The following is a 22,570-nucleotide window of genomic DNA, read 5'->3' as shown; positions in this document are numbered from 1 at the left end:
GTAAGTAGTGTTAATCTTGCACTTTATTCCTTCGTCTGAAGCAGCCTTTTTTACTGTATTTCGCTTCGGAATTGGCTCTAAATTATCTGTCATCGAGTAGTATTATTGTTAATGAATTAATTTGGTTGAAGAACAGACTTTCGGTTAAAATGGAGTAAAAGCGGAACCTTAAAACTTCTCCTTTGTGTACATTTTCAATCGAAGTATTAATTTTGATATTTCGTAACAATATACATTGCCATAGCTACGACGATATAATAAAAGTGCTTGCTTTTTCGCAAAGCATCGCTTCAGTTTATTACTAGGCTGTCACTCTGACGGTGAACCGAGTTCATCGAGGGGTCGTCTTTTCTTGGTACATGGGAAATCTCTTACCACTCTATCTTGAGTTTATCTTTGTGTATATGTATAGATATAAGTTAGCCTTAGTTTAATTTCAAAAATCAATATATGATCCTCTAGTTTTAAGTAATAAAAAAATGTAAAACGAAACAAAATTGGCACCTTTAAGCTAACGCAAACCTGCCTTATCAAATAAACGAATTGAATAAAAAAGCAAATAAATTTGATGGTATGTGTAGAACGATTTATTTCCTCAAATATTGTCCTTAATCACCCTTCGAGAGGTTCTTAATCATGAACCAAACGCATTGTATAGAGTACTTGACAATTTGTAACTGTATTAGTGTGTTCTACCAAATACAAATTTGTATTTGGTTCTACGATTTGTTTTACCATCTATGACAGGTGGAGGAAAACAAATTGAAAGTAGCTTTTCGATCGGATTATTTTCATTAGGGAACCAGACCAACCGGTATTGTACGTCTCCAGAATAAGGTTTACAGCGATATAGGGTATTTCAACACCATTATAAATACTTTAGGCAAGCTATTTCGAATGTTTAAATTGGCTGACAATTTTATATATGACAGCTGGAGGAAAACAAACCCCCAATTAGTCTTTGTGAAAAGATTTGCATAGAACTCTACTGTAACCGGACCATACGCGCTTGCAGAGTTATGTTTGTGTCATATTGTCATGGATACGTTAGGCTCGTGGTTGGTGGTGGAAAAATTTTGCATTGTGTATTAGGTATTACCAAAGTATTGACATGGTGAAATCTGCGGATCAGTCGTTTTCAATAGCAACTTTTACTAATAAAAGTTGTACTGGTAAATTTGGAAAGACTCAATTTAGACAGGGTTCCGATTTTCGTGGTAATTTTTCTAGTTTTGTTATGCGTTCCTATACTTAATCTGTGTTTTTCCTGAATTCAGAGAAACGATACTTTGCGAATGTGTGGGTTCAATTGTTATTGTTCATAAATGTGCATTTTTGTGGTATCTGGTTAGCAACTGGTGTCGTCACATTGTATTATGAAGTAAAACAGTAAACAATTTAGAAGAACAGAATTAAATTAATTAAAACTATATATTCAGTTTTGGAATCTATCGAAAATTCATCGTGTTTTATCAATATTGTGTTTGGCGGTAACAAGCCCGATTGAGTGTCTCCGTCTGTATTTAGGATACTCGGGGAACCTTTTGGATGAGGTACATAAAAACACGTAAAATAATGAATTTTATTATATTCGATTTTATTTGTAGATACCCGATTTTGCTGGATTCTGGATATTGTCTATATTTCTTCAAACTCCACTTAATTTGTATATGTTGACTAGTGAGCAAGTAATGAAATATAAAATTAGTTTTATTCTCGAAATGATACATTGTAGTTTGTTGGTCGGCCAAATAATTTCAAGTTTCATAGCAATCCGTCGTGCATCACATTTTCGACGTGAACGATTTCAAGACGATCAAGTGATATTTTAGATACAACTACTAATTATATTGATTACCGATAGAGTTGTCTTTGTTTATTATACTTTATATGTTTTATTAAAATCATGGTCCTCAATAAACCGATTCAAGTATTCGATGTTTGCTTTAAAAGTGATAAGGTAATTTTTTAACGCTTCTATGTTCTGATGATTTGATTCTGCTGAACCCAGAAGAGTAGTCCTTGACGGGATATAGTGGTGAAGAAGCTGAAAAGAGATACAGATTATTTCAATAAATAAAACTAATAGCAACATGATTTAACAAGCTCGTTTAGTTTTTGCATGTCCCATATGAAATAACACCAAATCTTGACTTTCTTTAGCGTCACTATCAGGTATCTTTCGATACAACTCAATGAGATCTGAAGATGTATAAGTTTTACATTTCTTACAAAAGAAATGTATAGGATTCGCTCAAACTTTGAAAACTTTTTCCGAGGCCCGGAGGGCCGAGTCTCACATACCGATCGACTCAGCTCGACGAATTGAGATAATGTCTGTATGTGTGTATGTATGTATGTACAAAATGTCATGTAATTATCTCAGCAATGGCTGAACCGATCTTAATGAAACTAGTTTCAAATGAAAGGCCTAACGTTGCCATTTGACACTATTATTTTTGATTTTCGATATGTTGTTTACTTTCTGAGATATGGGCGATTTTGTCAAAACACAGCAGGTTTTTTGCAAATAACCTTCAAAAAATAAAATATTGTCCCACAAACCGCACATAAATAGAAAACTTGTAAAAATACCTTTCTAACAAGCTATAGATTGTCTAAATCCGTGCACGAGCGGCGGAGATATTAAACATTTTGTATTTTTAGTCCTCGCTTACCAATTTCCACTAATTAAAAATGAGATTGTTTCATACAGAGTATTGCTTCACTGGTGTTTTAGGGGCAAAACTAAACCGATTTTGAATATCGTGGTATGAAAACACATCTACGTGATTCAAGGAATTCGATGATGAGAACATTTTGTGAATTACCTTTATAATAAATGAACTATTTCTCAAAAATCAATATATAAGATCACTTCAAAGACAAAATAATGTGTTGATAAAGAAACAGTGATTTTTAGTATTTATTCCTTGGATTAGGCATTGCGTTCAATCATGAGGTAAATGTTGGATGCTATATCAATACACAGATCAACAAGTAATTCACCTAGTAGTGAGATAAAAGATTTCTCATATAATTATACTTGTGGTGTCACCGAAAGCAACTGTATGTTTGAAGCCCAAAAATCTAGCGAAAATTTAGCTCTTTTGCAAGATTTAGGTTATACTGGTTGTGGCGCAAAAATTACTACTTACATTATTTATGACAAGAATGTAAGAAATCAATATATCAAAATAATATACATATAAAAATAATGTCACTGCATTAACCATCATTTGCCATTCCTCACACGCCCCCCCCCTCTCTCTTTCTCTCTTTTTCTCTCTCTCTCTCTGTCTCTCTCTTCTATCGCATCTATCTAGCTATTTCTGTATCCATTTCTAAGTTGTGTGATAAGATCTTCTGCCAATCTGAAATATTTATTAATTATCATTGCGAAGGTTTGAGAAAACAAAACTATTTCTTGTCTGCTGCTACATCAACTCAACTTTAATTCAATTCTATTCAAAGCCTGTATCTACACTATAATTAAGGAAATTCATGGCTATATCAGAAAAATATTTGGCTTAACTGGGTAATATGAAAGTTTGACGATGGAAATTTTCAAAAAAGACATTCCACGTGCGATATTTAAACTATTCGTATCTCTATTGAATTTTGAATGAAATATATGCTCAAAGACTGAAAGCTGAAGCCAGCAGGATTGAACTTGTCATCAACGTTTCGAAGACAAAATGCATGAGAGGAAGAGGTTCTAGAGACGACAATGTGAACCTCCCACCCGAGTTCGGATTGACGGTGACGAAATCGAGATGGTCGACGAATTCATGTATTTGAGCTCACTGGTAACCAACGACAATGATAACAGCAGAGAAATTCAGAGACGGATCTTAGCGGGAAATCGTGCCTACTTTGGACTCCAGAGGACGCTCCGATCGAACGAAATTCGCCGCCGCACGATCTTCAAGACGCTGATTAGGTCGGTGGTCCTCTACGGCCACGAGACCTGGACTATGCTCGTGGAGGACCAACGCACCCTTGGAGTTTTCGAACGAAAGGTGTTGCGTACCATCTACGGTGGCGTGCAGATGGAAGACGGATCGTTGCGCAGGCGAATGAACCATGAGTTGTATCAGCTGCACATTCGTTGTATTGGTACGAACTTCCATGAGAAAAAACGGATCAAAGACCAAAAATATCCACAAATTAGATCCAGGAAAAGAAGTCTCCCAAAGTACCCACTCTCGATGGGGGATGCAACTACAAGGTGTCTTCTAACGTATCGTCGTCCATATTTGGATATACTGAGTAGTTTGAATCATTTCTTTTTCACAATATTGGTCTGTGTAGGACTTATTTGTCCATATTTCCTGCACGAGAATTCCGAACGAAACAATATGAAAGCTATAAGGATGAATGGAAAGAGACTGCATTGCAATCAACTGAATGCACGGCTTTTATGCTATCGACATAGCCTAGACATTTCACACTATTTACTTCAATGTAAATAAAAACTTTGAAATATCTACCTGTCTCATTCACGAATCGCATTCTCCCTGTCGTTCTTTGCTCAAGGGGCTTGAAAGCACATGTGACCTTGTCTCATTTTACGATATTCAATTGCGCGTTAGAATACTGGACCAGTAAATTCTATTTTGTACATAAATCTTTTTTTCGGGAATATGTAACCAAAAAGTATACTTCGAATTCGTCAAGTAAAGAAGCATGAAAACAAAAAGAATAAAACCAAAAAAGAAAGTCCATTGCATATTTATTAGCCTTTTCTCAGAAGATGGGATTTTCAAAAACATTTAAAAACTTTCTGATGCAATGGTTCTCAAATTCGTACAATCCGGTTTATTCATTTTCTGTATTCAAAAATGTTTTTGGCTTCAAATATACGACCATTTCATTTTAATCAATTATTTCATTTCGCATCTTTTTGTTCGTTTTGTTCATCTGCGTTCATTTTACTTATTTTATTCGTTTCATTCTTTGGATTCACTCTGATCAGTTAATTCTTTTTGTCCATTTTACTCATATCATTCATTGTTTTCATTGTATGCATTTTATTCATTTTTTCCAGTTTATTCATTTTGTTCAGTTTCTTCATTTTAATAATCTGACTACTTTTCCAGTTTTAGTGATTTCATCCAAATAATTTATTTGGTTAATTTTTTTCTTTATATTAATTTATAACCTTTTACCATTGTTCAATTTTTCATTTTAATCAATGCATTTAATTCTGCTCATTTTCTTCTTTTTATTCATTTTATCACTTCAGCTCATTTTGTTTATTTGATTCGTTTGTTTTATTTATGCGTTTCATTTATTTTTTACTTTATTAATTTTGTTCATCCATTCTTTTTATTCATTTGATCCATTTCATTAATTTGATTCATTGTATTCACTGGATGAATTAAATCAATTTGATTCATTTAATTCATTTAATTAATTTGATTAATTTGATTCATGTGATTCATTTGATCCATTTGATTCATTTGATTCATTTGATTCATTTGATTCATTTGATTCATTTGATTCATTTGATTCATTTGATTCATTTGATTCATTTGATTCATTTGATTCATTTGATTCATTTGATCCATTTGATTCATTTGATTCATTTGAATCATTTGATTCATTTGATTCATTTGATTCATTTGATTCATTTGATTCATTTGATTCATTTGATTCATTTGATTCATTTGATTCATTTGATTCATTTGATTCATTTGATTCATTTGATTCATTTGATTCACTTGATTCACTTGATTCATTTGATTCATTTGATTCATTTGATTCATTTGATTCATTTGATTCATTTGATTCATTTGATTCATTTGATTCATTTGATTCATTTGATTCATTTGATTCATTTGATTCATTTGATTCATTTGATTCATTTGATTCATTTGATTCATTTGATTCATTTGATTCATTTGATTCATTTGATTCATTTGATTCATTTGATTCATTTGATTCATTTGATTCATTTGATTCATTTGATTCATTTGATTCATTTGATTCATTTGATTCATTTGATTCATTTGATTCATTTGATTCATTTGATTCATTTGATTCATTTGATTCATTTGATTCATTTGATTCATTTGATTCATTTGATTCATTTGATTCATTTGATTCATTTGATTCATTTGATTCATTTGATTCATTTGATTCATTTGATTCATTAGATTCATTAGATTCATTTGATTCATTTGATTCATTTGATTCATTTGATTCATTTGATTCATTTGATTCATTTGATTCATTTGATTCATTTGACTCATTTGATTCATTTTTTTCATTTCTTTAATTTTATGCATTTCAAGTTCAGTCATTCGTTTTATTTCATTCAATTTGTTAGTATGAGTCAATTTATTTTATTAATCTTATAACTATTTCTAAATATAATCTTAATTTTTATGTAATAACCTAATCTAATTTGATTCGTGTATATTATAATTTTGATTTCCATTAATTTTTCTACTCATTTTATGAATTTAAAAACCTATTGTTTCATTTTTTGCTTTACTTTTTTATTTCGGTCGTTTTATTGATTTCTATAATTTATTCAGTTTATCTACAATTTATTTAGTTTTCATCCCACCTCTAGTTGGGTGCCTATTTCTCGTGAGTTCTGCAAAGTAATCCAATAGTGAAATGTGTAAGAAATGTCTCATCTCACTGCTAGGTGGATTAAATCGGTTTTTCTTAATAAATAAAGTTTGTTAAATCTTTATGGACTGACCCGTTCGTGTGAGCCAATCACCAAACTCCCATCGTGTGCCACGGTGTGCCAAAATCCGTTATTAACAACAAAAAAGGACCATCAATTAAGCACACGGTATCGCATCGTTGGCTGGGATGCTGCGGCCTGGTTGGGTACCTTCGAAGGTTCCGAACTGACTGACGATCGGGAGATCGATGGAAGCGAAAGGGAGAGAGGGATGGATTCACGTACCTTGGAAGGCTACCCGTTTGTCGCTGGTTTGATAGTGGTGGTGTCGCTGTTGGTGGGGCGACTTAGCTCAGCCAAAAGTCCCATCAGGCGGCTGATGGTCGCAGGTCGAGGTAACGACCAGCCAGGTTGTTTCGCCAGCAGGCGGGGTGGTCGGAAAAGCGGTACCGTGTGTTGTTGGACGGTCAGGACGGACTGGAACGTATACACTAGATTTTCGTGGTATCCCTGTGCACTAAAGTTTAGGAGTGGTTTTCAACGAGGGAAAGTCGCGCGTTTAGGGATCGGGCATGCGCTACCGCTATGATCCTCTAGCGTATATACCGGACGGGGATTTCCGGATCAAGACGGTGCATTTTAAGGTCCCTTAGGACACCACTCCGCGTACTTTTTCTCGGGTTTCGCACTATTTTCCGTGATACACTTAATTGATTTTCGCCCGATGTAACTTATATCAAACCCTCGGGGGATGATCTTGTTCGAGTAACCGCGTTTCCGAAATACTAGTCTCGACGCTGTACTAGCGTAGCTGATCGAATCTCCTCTGTCCATGTGTCCGAAAGACCTTTTATACCTCTCGCTATTTTGCCCCTCTCTCGCTCTTAAGATTTTCCGGAAACTGAAAATACTCCGTTTTTTTCTGGGAACGCAACTTTGTGAGGACAGCTACTAGAACGCTACTAGAACTTACAGATTGACTGCAAACTTATCTAATGGCATTAGCTGAGAGTGATTTCTTAACCAGTTACTCTTGTCTAATTTAGAGTGTGAGTGTACATGATATTTCTTGGTCACATGCATCACATACAACATAATCATTGGAATTGCCCTTTGGTAGATTACCGGTTACCGTCCTGAGAGTGATTTGAGAGCTTGTTACGTTGGAAAACAACTATTCCAATGATTATGTTGTTGTAGGTGACCAAGAAATATCATGTACTGCAAATACTCACACTCTAAAAAAAAGAATTTACTATGAAATATTTTTCTCATTTGTGAAGGTAGGAACGAAAAATTTACACTCAATTTTTTCGCGACTTGTCTGCTTTGATTTAATTATTGATCGCTGTTTGAATGATTAGCTCTATGGTGTTGGATGCGGTTGTACAAGGGGAATCGTCAGAATTCTATATTGGATTGAATTTTACTCAGAGATCATATCGATTTGATTATTAAAAATATATGTTTTTGCGCACCATGCGCACGAAATAGGAATTGTAGTTTTGAATTGGATTAATTATAGTTATTAAGTTAATATTAAACGTGAATTAGAGTTTGAATTACACGATGGATTCGTTCAGTAGTTTTCCAGATTCGATTAATCGTTGCGATTTTCGCGTCGTGGTATTATGGTATACGAGTAGATTTACTGTCAGATGAAGAATTAGCGTTTGAACTTGAGATTCGTAAGATCGTATTAGAAGCCGATAGACATCAGTGACGCAGATGTTTGCGTGCTATACTTAGAAGTGAACGAAACGAACAATCGATACCAATAAAAACCTTAAGCTCAGATTCCGTGGCACAAGTGCAAGTATGTAAAATCACAGATAACAGACGTTTAGGCTCGATTTGAATCGTGTGTAAATACCCGCTGCTGAAATTCCGAATAAATCAGACATCTGAAACATGTTTGGCAAACGTTTGCAGATGGCGCAGTGATCACTACAATGCAGTTAGAGTGCAGCTGTCAAACACGTGTAGCAAACAGTTGCGCAGATGGCAATAGTGAAACACGGATTTTCAACGTATATCAATTTGAAGGTTTGCACAGGTTTTTGAAGAAATTTTGTTCTAGCCTAAACGTCTGTTATCTGTGGTAAAATCAAGCCAGAGGAAATTGAATCATTCCTTAAAGAGAAGAGAAATGATAATTTGACTGCCTGTAAAGATCGTTTGCTAAACTTGGTAGGGATGGCTAAACTCTTGCTTCATTATGTCCCAATAATTCAAAGAATGACCTTGAAACTATATTCGCAATCGTGATGGATCATCTGTATTATCATTTTTACAAGAACTTGACATTTCAAAATGAAGAAGAGCAGAATTCCAAAAAGCCGGGGCCCGCTATGAGTTCGCAAACCGATTCGGTTGCCAACGAGCCGTCGTTTTCCGTGCAAACATTGGAGGAAATTCTCCAGAACGAGTCAGACGATACAATAATAATCAAAGTAAATCTTACTTCGTTAGTTAAAACGGCGCAAACAGGTAGAAGAGTCAGAAAAACATCTCAGAAAAGAGGTGGCCAACCTTGAATATCGGCTACAGGTGTCCATGCAAGCTATTGAAACCCGATGGTAAAGTAAGTTTCGATACCACTTTGTCATACGGTTTTGGAATAGCGAACATTCCAACCCCCTTCTTGCCCATTTCAAACATTTCCGGTCCATCAATAGCAACGCTACCTTCTTCAATGTTTAATAATACTATCCCAGCTGTATCGGTTCAGCCGTCTCTGTGCAATTCGCAATTTTATCCATCAATTGGGCAAACGCAGCCTTAGGGAAATTATTACACCCCATGGCACCATGGGCCACAAATCGATTTTTTTGGTCGAAAATCCAGAACTTATAAACCGTTAGTACTAGACTTTCAGTGTCTTTGGAACAAATTCTCTACAATAAGTGCCCTTCATTTTAGGGAAAACAAAATTAGGGTAGCCCTCTCGATTTTTGAAATAAAAAAATTATCTCCGGAATGAAAAAAGATAGAAGAATAAGACCTTCCAAAGAAATGTAGAGAAATCAATTTTAAGTAACTTTGCTGAAAACGTCGAAACTCTATCTTCAACAGTTGTTATTTTACAGCAATGTCTCTTATTCCGCTTAGGGTGACTCTTAAAATTCAGTTTTTTGACATTAAAAATGTCTTACTCCACTATCTGGGGCTAGGTGTCATTCTAAAATCTAAACTATCTCCCATGTAACGAAACTATGTAAGGTTTGCACGCTTATAACTCCGATATTACTAGATGGATTTTAATCATTCATACACCAACCGATTCAGAAACACCTAACTTAAATATTGGTAATAATTTAATATCTCCCCAATAAAAGTAGACTTTTGGAAATTGGTAAAATTAAAAAGTTCGCGAAAAACGGAAAAATTACCATTCGTGAGGCAGATTTCTCAGACACAGCCTTCAAGAGAGGGCAGCTTAGTTGCTCAATGAAACACGAAAAGTCATAAATAGAAGCAACGCATGTCCGTTTAAATCAGTTGTTGCTCTTATCCCACACGAGCAACGTCGTCTCCGGGCGATGCAATAAGCGCTATCGATTTTCGGTAACGTTGGCATTTGCACACACTCGCACCTAAGTGACTAAACCATATACGGTTAGTTTATAAATAGAGGTGACGCGTACACGTTTGAATCAGTTTTTGTTCTTATGTCGAACGGGTAAGATCATGGCTGCAGCGTCTGGGCACTACAATAAGCGGTAGACGCTATGCATTTTCGGCAGCGGTGGCCGTGTGCGGATTTTTCGGGTACCAGCACGGTGTCACAGTATGATTTGCAAAGTGGGTGGGTGGGGTGGTTTGGATTTAATTCAATACGGTGTGTGCTGCTTAAGAGTGTTGCGTTTGAAAAAAAGATATTAAATATATATTTTATTTTTATGCATGCGTGTGCGTTGTAACATGTTAATCCATGTTTACGGCGCTTTGTAGCTGCGTAGGGTAAAGAGCCTATTGGTTTTCATGTTTCATATTTCGGTTATATGTTTTTTATCAGTAAGGCATCTGACAACGTGCTTCTGTAGTTATTGCACTGTTCAGCAGCGCAGTATTTTATATAGGAGAGTACACTCAGGTTTTTTACGCGGATTTTGAAATTTCCGCGGATTTCATTAACACGTTTTTTGACAATAAAAATGTCTTACTCCACTATCTGGGGCTGGGTGTCATTATTGTCATTATAACTTCGCAATTAATTGACGGATTTCAATCATTTATACACCAATCAATTCAGAAACACCTGACTTGAATATAATTGCTAATTAGATTGATGTACTATATAAGTATTCTGTTGAAATTCGGTTGAATAAAAATTGAAAAATTGCACGAAATAAGGGGAAATGTGCATACACGAGGCGGCTAGAGGTCAATCAAACAAAACAAAAGTTATAAATAGGGTGATGAGCCTATTTTCACCATACTAAGCAAGGTGCCTCACTAATTCGATAATTTCTTGCCTTACAATCAATAGAATGCGTAAAAATTGACATCAACCGCTTTGCTTCGTTGTTAAGAACCAATATAATAACACAAATGCGTTGAAAACAGTAAAACTCTCGTCTTTGAGCACAATGAAAACTCGAATCGAGTGCCCCTATTGTTGCGCTACCATTTGACTCAATGCGTTGAACAAAGATGGCAGACACTGCTCTAACCAACGGCTTCAAATGGGTACGGTGATAATAGAAACATGGCGCAAATAGGCTCATCACCCTATATGTGCTGAATTTTCTTTTTGCCTTATCATTCGATACTTGATGGTCGACGAGTAGTGTACGGACGTACGTACCTAAACGATTCTCATAAACAAACCGCCAATAATTGCCGCTGTACTGTACGGAACAAACAGATTCTTGCGTGATTTGGGAAATAATCATAACAATTGTGTAGCAGATTCCGTAGAGGATACGATTACCGTAAATTTTGATAGAAATAATTTTGTAAAAGCATTAATTAGCCGTGCTTTGGTGGTTTACTCGTTAGCACCACATCTGAGATACGTAAAATGAATTGTCTGTAAGAAAATGTTTTCAGTTTGCATTTGATCATCGTTGAAATCAGTTCGTTTATCGCCGGCGTCCGCTTCGTTAGTTCCTGGAAGGAACGCTCCCCGTTAGCAGCAGCAAACAAAGGCGCTCTCAAAATTGCCTCCATCACTAAACGTGTACAGAAGTCGCATTGTTGTCGGCAAGGAAACGGTGAAATAATATTAACAACAAACGGTACTTATTAGCATCACAAAATCGGTCTCAGAAGAATTACAAATGAAATTTCCATTTCGTGCTTTGGTAAATAACTTACCTCTTATCGGGTTAGTTATCTTCTATAATAATATCCGAAAAATGTGCGATAAAACAAATAAACTGACTAATTGGATGGAAGCAAGAAAATCCCTACAAAAATTTGAATCAGAAAAGTGACCTTGATGGAAAAATGCTTCGATCGTTTCTTTGGCAACTGAAGTTGCCGATTTGTTTTCCACGAATAATATGGTCGCATTTTTAATGTCATCGTGGTCGTGTCTTGTACACAATCCTTTATTTTTTTAATATAACATCTTTGAAGTTGATTTCTCGTGAATATCGTCTTCGAACAAAAGTTAGCTCTTTCAAATGCGCACATTTCTTCTTCAGAACCCAATTTATTAACTTTTATATAAACAGAGTTATTGACGATTTTATGCTCAAAATTCGACATTTTATAAGCTAAATAACTCCGAAGGTAGAAAAAAGTGGCAATCAATGTTATGACCATCTGATAGCACTTTAAAAACACTACAAAATAAGGGTTACATGGTTTGTCTCCTAGCGACTCTTCATGTGAAATGTTTGCTTATAAACTACCTCTGTTCCATGGGCCAAAATCGATTTTTTGTTTAAAATCCAGTTCTTATATCAGTGTCTTCAAAAGAATTTCTTCGCAATAAGTGCGCATTTCGGTGTAAAAAACAGTGTGGTCTCCTTGATTTTTGGAATGAAAATAATTTCTCCTGAACAATAACAATAGAAGTATAAAGCCCTACAGAAAATTAAAAAATAATCATGTTTGAGTAACTTTGTTGACAATTCCTAAACTATCGACAGAGGCTTTTATTTTACGGCATTTTCTTTTAATTGGTTTGGCCTGACTTTTAAAAAAACTATGTTTCAAAAAAATATATTTGAAGTCAATTTTCCAAAAAATTTGAAATTTTGTTCTGATAAGTGTCTATTTTTTCTTTGGAGACCAACTTATTAGTTTAAAAAACTAAGATATTGATTTTTTCAGTGATATTTTTTCTGCGTTTCAACAATTTCTACACTGATAAAATAAAGTACCTTGTAACGCGTAGAAAACTGCCCATTTTGAATAAAAGTGGAATAACCCACTTAATGGGTAAAGAGCTTGTACGTCAACCTGGTTACCTTTTACCTATTATTTCTTGTGGAAAAATCGTCCCAGAATGAAAAAAATTTTGTATTTTTGAGAAAAAAAATATGCAGCACCAGTTTTACACTATTTTCCTGAATCCTGATAGAATCTCTATCTTAAAACCTAAAATCAACATAAAAACTGTCACTTGACAGAATCCCTGAATCTTCTAGAGCAGTCTAAATTGTTGAATTATCGCATATTTGCACCATCCTTAGAAGTCTAAACTGCCGTTTTTAATTTGTAGGTTATCTCGCTTGAAGTAATTCATAAAGGACCCATTATTAGCATCAATATACCCATTTGCATAACCTCATCGAGCTATTGTGAAATGGTTTGGAAGTACTCATTGTTAAAGGCAAAAAACTACCCACAGTTGACAGCTCGAATAACTTCCGAAAATAAGCAATTTATATTGATATCATTGATAAAGTTTTTTTTGCCGTGTATGGAAAATAAATCCGAAGGAGGAGGCTGCCAATCTATCCGTTTTATAATAATAAAAAATATTTTTAAATGAGAGCTGAACAGCTTGTTCCCCAACGTACATTCACGTGGAATTTTTTATTGTTAATTTCCGAAGGCAAGAAAAGGTATTTTGGGAAATTATTAGGGCAAATTACAGTGAACTGAAACAGAGGAGGTAATATAATTAATAAAAGATAAATAAATCATTAATGCTAAACAAAGGGTGCTTCCTTTACCATAAACTCGAGCTTTCAATAAATTGTAATATGTTGATAATAATTTCTTTAAGTACGAATTTAGATGAATACCGCATACCTTCTTTATAACAGAGGTAGTTTATAAGCAAACATTTCACATGAAGAGTTGCTAGGAGACAAACCATGTACCCCTTTTTGGTAGTATTTTTGAAGTACTATCAGATGGTCATAACATTGATTGCCACTTTTTGCCACCTTTGGAGTTATTTAGCTTAGAAAATGTCCAATTTTGAGCATAAAATCGTCAATAACTCTGTTTATATAAAAGTTAATAAGTTGGGTTCTGAAGAAGAAATGTGCGCATTTGAAAGATCTAACTTTTGTTCGAAGACGACATTCACGAGAAATCAATTTCAAAGATGTTATATTAAAAAAAACTGAATTTTTAAGAGCCACCCTAAAAGGAACAAGGGAAATCGCTGTAAAATAACAACCGTTGAAGATAGAGTTTCGAAGTTTTCAGTAAAGTTACTCAAAATTGATTTCTCTACATTTCTTTGGAAGGTCATATCTATCATCTTCTATCTTTTTTCATTCCGGAGATAATTTTTTTATTTCAAAAATCGAGAGGACCACCCTAATTTTGTTTTCCCTAAAATGAAGGGCACTTATTGTAGAGAATTTGTTCCAAAGACACTGAAGGTCTAGTACTAACGGATTATAAGTTCTGGATTTTCGACCAAAAAAATCGATTTGTGGCCCATGGTGCATGGTAGGGTGTCCCCATCATTATCAGCCACTTACTTACCCCCGCCTTCTTCTCATATGTTCCCTCCAAATGTTTCATATTACGATCCCCTCCGAGTTCCAGCAACACCATTTAGAGAAACTAATGTTCAGACATCAGTACCCCAACACCACACACTACCAGTCTCCAGGTGGACTATAGATAAATATAGGGGGAGGATCAGGGTCTGAATCTTAACGAGTTCCTTTTTAAAGCTAAAAGTCTAGCCCTTTCCGAGCGAGTGGCAGATGCTGAACTCTTCGACTCAGCGTTACATTTATTTTGTGGGCCGGCATTGAACTGGTATCATTCTATAAAGTCGACCGGAAGGCTATTCAATTGGTATCATCTAGTAGTTGAGTTACGGAATGCCTTCGTGCATCCCGACCTGGATAATATGGTAAAGGTGAAAGTGTACTTACGCAAACAACAGCGCAAAGAATCCTTTCAATCCTATTATTATGATTTGGAGAAATTATTTCGGTCAATGACTGTCCAAATTCCCGAGGAAGAGAAAATGAAGATTGTTCATCAGAACATGCGCTTCGATTGTCGCCGTCAATTAACATTTATTTCTATTTACGATCATCCCTCGTTAATAGCAGCGGGAAGAAGGGTAGACACAAATAATTTTTCGCTGTACAACAAGATGTTTGGCAGTGAGAAAACGGTTAATTTGATTTCAAGATATGAAAAGAAACCTGAAAAGCAATCCAATATCCGAGCTGATAGGTCACCCCCGATTAATAGCAATCAAAACCGACAAAACCCATAACGCACCCCTCAGTTTCAAGGAGGGCAACCCAACCGAAATGCTCCTCCTGAACGATTGGCGGGTCTTTCTGGGAATAACTCAGGGGGACGTTCCAGTAACTCGAATAACACGTCCAATCGGAGATCAATCGCTACGCCATCGGCACTCGATCGTCTGGTGGAAACTCACCGACCTCCAAATATTAATAGTTGTTATAACTGTGGCAAGTCCTTTCATCACCATGAAGAATGTCGAGAACAAAAAACTGTGTTCTGCCTTATTTCTGGTTTCAAGGGATTCGAAACAGTAAATTGCTCTTATTGCAAAAAACGGGGTTCATGCGGATGCAAGACGCGGTTCGTCGAACGGCCCACAGCGCAATTTAATCCCGAATTAAACTTCTTATATGAGCCCGCGACGGAGGCGATGTATGCTTCTCCCATCGAGATTAATCAGATAACCCTCTCGGATGATGACGATAATCGTCCCTATGCCCATCTTCGACTTTAGGAACTTTCCGTCAAAGCTTTACTAGACAGTGGAAGTCAGTCCACTATGATTAACTCACACCTATATGCTAAAACAAAAATGCGGCCCCTCGATCGGCCTATTATATTAAAAACCGTAAGCGGGGAAATCTTCAAAATATCAGGGCAAATCTTAATTCCATTCACGTTTGACGGTGAGACAAAAATCATTCCGACCCTGGTAGTACCTAAGTTAGATGTGGAGTTCTTGTGTGGGATGCACTTCTGGCATCCGTTCAATACTGCACCGGTAGTACAATATACATGCTGTGTAGAATAATTAAAACCTGCCCCACCCGAGCAAGCCTCCACCCTGACAAACAGCGAGGCCGCTAGAATTGAGCAAATAAAGAAAACTTTCCAAATATCAGAGGTTGGGCAGCTTTCAGCAACCCCTCTGATGAGTCACTCTATCGTCCTGAAAGAAGAATGGCAAAAAGTGGGTCAGGAGCTCGAAAGAATGCTTTCATTGGGCATCATCGAACGAACTAATTCCGACTGGGCTTCAAATGTCGTACCCATCATCAAACCAAACGGGAAGGTCCGATTATGCCTCGATGCCCGAAGAATAAACAAAAGAACGGTTCGAGATTCATACCCGTTGCCCCACCCGGGGCGAATCGTAAGCCAAATACCGCTAGACCGGGATTCGCGAAAATATACAGCTTTTTGTGTTCAAAGTAAGGGACTGTTTCAGTTCACCCGACTTCCTTTCAGATTAATTAATAGCCCAGCCACACTTTCACGACTGATGGATCGCGTTTTGAGCTACGATGAACTGGAACCCTACGTATTTGTATACCTTGACGACGTGGTCGTAGTGAGCGAGATATTTGAGCAGCATACCCGATTGCTTTCCAAAGTCTCCCGGCGTCTCCGACAGGCAAACTTAGCTATTAATCTGGAAAAAACTCGATTTGGTGTAACCGAACTTCCATTTTTGGGATATCTTCTTTCGATGGATGAGCTGAGGCCAAACCCCGAGAAGGTGCAGTCCATCGTGAATTATGAAAGACCTTCGACTATCACAAAACTGCGTCTATTTTTAGGAATGGCGAATTACTATCGCAGGTTTATTCCCGATTTTAGTGGATGCGTATCCCCTTTTACCAAGCTGCTTAAAACTAAGAGCAAAGATCGATAAAAGAACGGTTGATAACCACCCCTGTTCTATGCAGCCCAGCTTTCGAAATTAAATTCTGTGCAAACTGATGCATCCGATGTGGCTGTGGCATTCTAATCCAGATTCAGGGTACTCAAAAGAGGGTTATATCTTATTTTTCAAAGAAACTCACAACTCCTCAGCGTAATTATCACCCCGCGGAAAAGGAGGCATTAGCTGCCTTGTTGTAAATCCAAGCATTCCGCGGATATATAGAATGTAGTCCTTTTACACTTGTTACTGATTCCTCCGCCCATACTCACATTCGTACTACCTCCTGGAAAGTTGGCTCACGGTGTAGTTGTTGGAGTTTTAATTTACAGCAATACGACATGAAAATTGTGCATCGCAAAGAAAACGTCGTGGCCGATGCTTTGTCGCGAAGTGTTGCTACCATGACTCGCCAACCAGACTCCTACTGGTATACTTCCATGAGGCAGCGAGTGTTAGAGAATCCAGATGATTTCGTCGACTTTCGTGTCACGAACAATCAATTGTTTAAGTTTGTGTCTTCATCCGAAGGACTGTACGACACCCGCTATGAGTGGAAAATTGTCCCTGCCCCCGAAGATCGTCTTAAAGTCATTCAATCCAATCACGAGGAAGCAATGCGTATAGGGTACAAAAAAAAACCATCTCTCGAATACGACAACGGTATTATTGGCCGGGAATGCCGAAGCCAGTTCGAGAGCATATACAGGCTATGCAAGGAAGTAAAAGGAGCGTACGTCCCTGTAATACCCATAATGGGGGAAATGAGGATGGCAGAGCATCCCTGGCAAATAATTGCGCCGATTTTATTGGGCCTCTTTCCCGCAGTCGGAATGGAAACCAACATATCCTAGTAGTTAGCCATCTGTTCAGTAAGTGGACTTTATTACATCCAGTAAAATGAATCGTAAGCTCAAATATGTGTGCGGCTATACGAGAGCTCTGTTTTTTAGGAATTCCACCCCCGAAGTTATCATTACGGATGACGGGGTAAGCTTCCATTCCAGAGACTTTAAGAGCCTTTAGATCAATTTGGGATAGTGCATTGGTTGAATTCGCAGTATCATTCTCAGGCCAATCCGGTGGAACGTACCAATCGAACCGTAAATGCCGCTATCAGAACCTACGTTAGGAATGATCAGCGACAGTGGGACACTAAGCTGTCGGAAGTAGAATATATTTTGAGCACTAGTATTCATAGCTCTTCATACCCCGTTTTATGTTACACACGGACATGAGATGTTCTTACAAGGAGCTGATCGTAAGTTGAAAAAACAGGATGGCACTGATACTAGCGAAGAAAAGGAAGAAACTCGAAAAAAAATTCTTCGGCAAGCTTTATGAGCAAGTTAAACAAAATTTGGTGAAAGAGAACGATACATGCCGCAAACAGTATAACCTTCGGCATCGTAAATTTTCAAAAGCATTCTACCCCGGTCAAATCGTGTACCGCCGAAACATGCGTCTCTCCAGTGCCGCAGACAATCATTGCGCAAAATATGGGCCGCAGTATTTATGCTGCAAAGTAAAGGCCAAAATCGGATCGTCATCATATGACTTAGAAACACTAGAGGGTAAACCGTCGGGTGTCTGGCCAGCGGCCCACCTGAAACCGGGATAACCCTCCTAGTTGCACACTTCATCAAGTTATTGCTCCTCTGGCAAGCACTATGTGTTGACAAGCATGGCACGCGCATCAATAATCTCACTTCGATGCCTTTGAACTTGTCGAGATCACAGGTTAAGATTAATTAAACCATAATCCAAAATGAAAAAAAGAAAACTTGTAATCCCGTCTTTAAATAGTTTTAGTGGAAAACTTTTCTGAGCAGATTGGTATCCTTTGTTCACGAACAAATTCAGTAGCTGTAGGTCTGTATCGGAAATACTAGTCAGATCACATCGAGTTTACATGGCTGTCAAATCCCAACTAAATCACTATCTCCCCTAGTAATCGTGATAACGCTTACAACACACAGGGATTGCTACCTATTTCCAATAAAAGAAGAAGAAGGTCGCAGTATATGTGTACCTACCAGGTATTAAACCGAATTTCATCGCACCCTCCGGACGCGGCGATCGATCACACGAAAACGATTCCGTTTAATAGTATAAAGTTGTTGCGCTCTTAGCTTTAGGAATTGATAAGAAATACGACAATTGTAGGGTAAAGTGCCTATTTTCACCATACTAAGCAGGGTGCCTCACTGATTCATTAATTCCTCGGCCTACAATCAATGGAATGCGTAAAAATGGACATCAACAACTTTGCTTCGTTGTTAAGAACCAATATAATAACACAAATACGCTGAAAACAGTGTAATTCTCGTGTTTGAGCGCAACGAAAACTCGAATCGAGTGCCCCTATTGTTGCGCTACCATTTGAATTAATGCGTGGAACAAAGATGGCAGACACTACTCTAACAACGGCTTCAAATGGGTAAGGTGATAATAGAAACATAGCGAAAATGGGCTCATCGCCCTAGAATGCGCGCGATGTATGAGTGAGTGTAGAGTGAAAAGGAGTTTATTTATGAGGCCTCAAACGTGTATGTCCGAGATAGCATGATTGTATATTTAGTTGTCGAAGTAGTATATGAGAACACGCTTTGTTGGATAACCCTGAAACTCACATGCGGCGATATTAATTCTAGTTTTATTTGTGCATATATTATGGTATATAAACAAAAGGTTTGCCAGGTACATATTGAGTGAGTAGGTTCTTATTCCAAACTAGAGTTCCTATTAGAAATTTGAAAGTCTTGCAATCCTGTAAATCTCGACACAGTTCCCTGAGTAGAGTCCATGAAGTTGGTGTATAACCGATTCATATGTATAACGGTGTGCAATACCATGATGCGGTTATTTTGATAACGTCGTACTGAGATTCTAAAGCATTTGACCAAAAATTAAAAAAAATATTCCCGAGGAGTATTGGTGTCAGAAGTGGGATTGTAACTCGTGGGTTACAACTTATTTGGTACTTGACATTCGTAAAATATAGTTATCAAAAATATTCCCTGCAAATTTGAAAACATTTCATCGATGAGTTTTGAAACAGATTTCAAGCGTGAATCCATGTTTGTCCATTGACTATTTAGAGCGCTAATACGTGCCGCGGTTTTAAACAAAAACCTTGCCATTTGATTACCTAAATATAATGTATAAAGGTGTTATTTATATGCTGCACCGAAAAAAATATGAAAATAGGGTTGTCTATAGTTGAATGGGTATATTATAAAAATTAAATAAAAATTGGAATGTTTAACTCAAAAGGCCATATCTCAGAGACTGATTCTGATTATATATTCATTACTGAACAATTTGACGTTTTATCAACAATTTTCCTTAAGAAGAATATAAAATAGAGTTGTCTACCTCAAATAATCGGCAATATAATTATTCTCAACTGTATGTATTATCATTACACTCAGGTTCAAGTATAGGAGAATGTAAATACAAACAAATCAAAAAATATGAAAATCGGATAAATATTTTTTGAGATATCACGTTGACCGCAACGGTACTTTTCAAAAAAATTAAGTCCGAGATAATTTTGTTTAAAGTTTTGTGTTAACTTCGTTCGTGGAAGAACATGCGCGCTGCAAACGGCTGTTATTAAAAATCTAGTGCTCCGATCTGGATGAAATTTCGCGCATATATTTTCAAGAGTAAGAACCAATATAATCACACAAAAGCGCTGAAAACAGTGAAATTCTCGTTTTTGAGCTCAACGAAAACTCGAATCGAAAGCTCCTATTGTTGCGCTACCATTTGACTCAATGCGTTGAACAAAGATGGCACACACTGCTCTAACCAACGGCTTCAGATGGGTAGGGTGATAATAGAAACATGGCGAAAATGGGCTCATCACCCTATGTACTTTCAGAATATACAATAATTTTTTTCGATTTTTTGAGTTCCAACTTTTTTTTTCAAATTTGTTTTTTTGACACGGCTCATTGCGGTAGCTTAACGGAGCCGTGGGTCTCTTAAATAATTACAATATAAAAATAAAATGTATAAAAAACAAGTTATTGAGCGTCCTTTGGATCTCGTCTATGCAACTTTTTATTGCGGGGGAGACTTTCTTTCGCGGCGGGAAAATATCTTGTGGGTCCAATGCATTTTCATCGTTGCCGTCAATGTCATCATCGTTTGTAGTGCCTTGATGTTCACGATCAGATGTTCCTCCTTTCCAGTTGATTCTGAAGCATTGTATGCTGATTTTACAGTTGTTATTATGGCTTGAACAGCTGCCACAAAATTGGCAATTGTTTGTGGTTCTGGTGATGTTATTGAAGACTGTGTTTCGGATTGGTTTGCCGAAGATGTGTGGGCAATTTGTTGTGATGCATTCTCCTCAACATTTTCCACACAAGGTGTTCCATGATGTACCGTCTGGTTGCAGTACTTGCACGTAAGAGTCTGCCCTTCGTGGGTGCATAGCGTGGTTTGTTTGATGTTAGTTTCTTTATATTTGAATTCTATAGTCAAGTGGGAGGGAATAGGTCTTACGACCCGCATCCTCACCACAAGAATACCGTTGGGAATACCCGGGAAAAAGTTTCTCCAAGTATCAGGTGTGACTGATTCCACTTCTCCGAATTGCGACAGGTATTTTGTAATTGATTCATGGGGCGTACGCGGTGACAAATCATGTATCCTTACATCTATACAATTGTTTTCTATATATACTGGTATCTTCACACTGTCACTTTCAAACACGTGTTTTAGATTGTTCTGTAAAGTGAATCGTTTTGCTTGGTCTAGCGTATTGAATGATATCAATACCGCACTGCGCAAGCGATGATACTGAAGATATATGACATCCTTAAGCCTAAGCTTCATGTTCACCTACAGAAAATGTTCCACCTCACGAAGACTCGGTCGCGTAGAACAAAATCTTAAGTCAACAACCGCTGTGTTGGGTCGAAGTAGTGCTTTTTCATCAAATTCACTCATGATGCAATGTTTCCTTTGTTCAAGATACACTAACTGTCGTTCACTTTGCTTTTTGTTGCTCTAACTTAGCAGAGGGAAAAAGTAGATCGAACGGTTTCCTTTGTTCTTAAGACAATGCACACTAGAAAAGAAGTACTGTATTGTGGTTCATTTTGCGCTGGATCAGACAGCAGCAGAGTTTCGTGACCAGTGTCTTTGGTGGTTGTAAGTCGACTGAGTTCAAACTTTGTATATAACCCCTTAAACTAACCGTGAACCACGCATGCTAAAAATAATGGAATTTAAACGGAGTGTAATACTGTTGAAAATGTTTGAAACGAAAATTTGAATGAAATTTGAGTTAAAAGCAATGCACATAGTTGGAGCATTAAAACGCATGCGATTTTATAATTTCAGTCATATGTTACTACAGTCATATAGGGTGATGAGCCAAATATTGCTATGTTTCTATTATCACCCTACCCATTTGAAGCCGTTGGTTAGAGCAGTGTCTGCCATCTTTGTTCAACGCATTGAGTCAAATGGTAGAGCAACAATAGGGGCACTCGATTCGTGTTTTCGTTGAGCTCAAACACGAGAATTTCACTATTTTTAGCGCATGTGTGTTATTATCTTGGTTCTATACAACGAAGCAAAGCTGT

General features: G+C 37.0%; 1 protein-coding gene across 1 annotated transcript in view; it reads right to left on the bottom strand.

Annotated features, from left to right (window-relative positions):
* Positions 1-1,576: 1,576 nt before the first annotated feature.
* The window catches only part of LOC131677976 (glycolipid transfer protein), a 106,861-nt gene continuing 85,867 nt past the window's right edge, over positions 1,577-22,570 (bottom strand). Inside the window, exon 4 of the mRNA XM_058958086.1 lies at positions 1,577-2,047. Within this exon, the coding sequence (XP_058814069.1) occupies positions 1,880-2,047 (168 nt within the window). The 3' untranslated portion in view covers positions 1,577-1,879. The remainder of the gene's footprint in view (positions 2,048-22,570) is intronic.

The sequence above is a fragment of the Topomyia yanbarensis genome, chromosome 1 (assembly GCF_030247195.1).
Source record: "Topomyia yanbarensis strain Yona2022 chromosome 1, ASM3024719v1, whole genome shotgun sequence".
Classification (NCBI taxonomy): Eukaryota; Metazoa; Arthropoda; class Insecta; order Diptera; family Culicidae; genus Topomyia; species Topomyia yanbarensis.
This window is presented reverse-complemented; position numbering and strand designations above follow the sequence as displayed.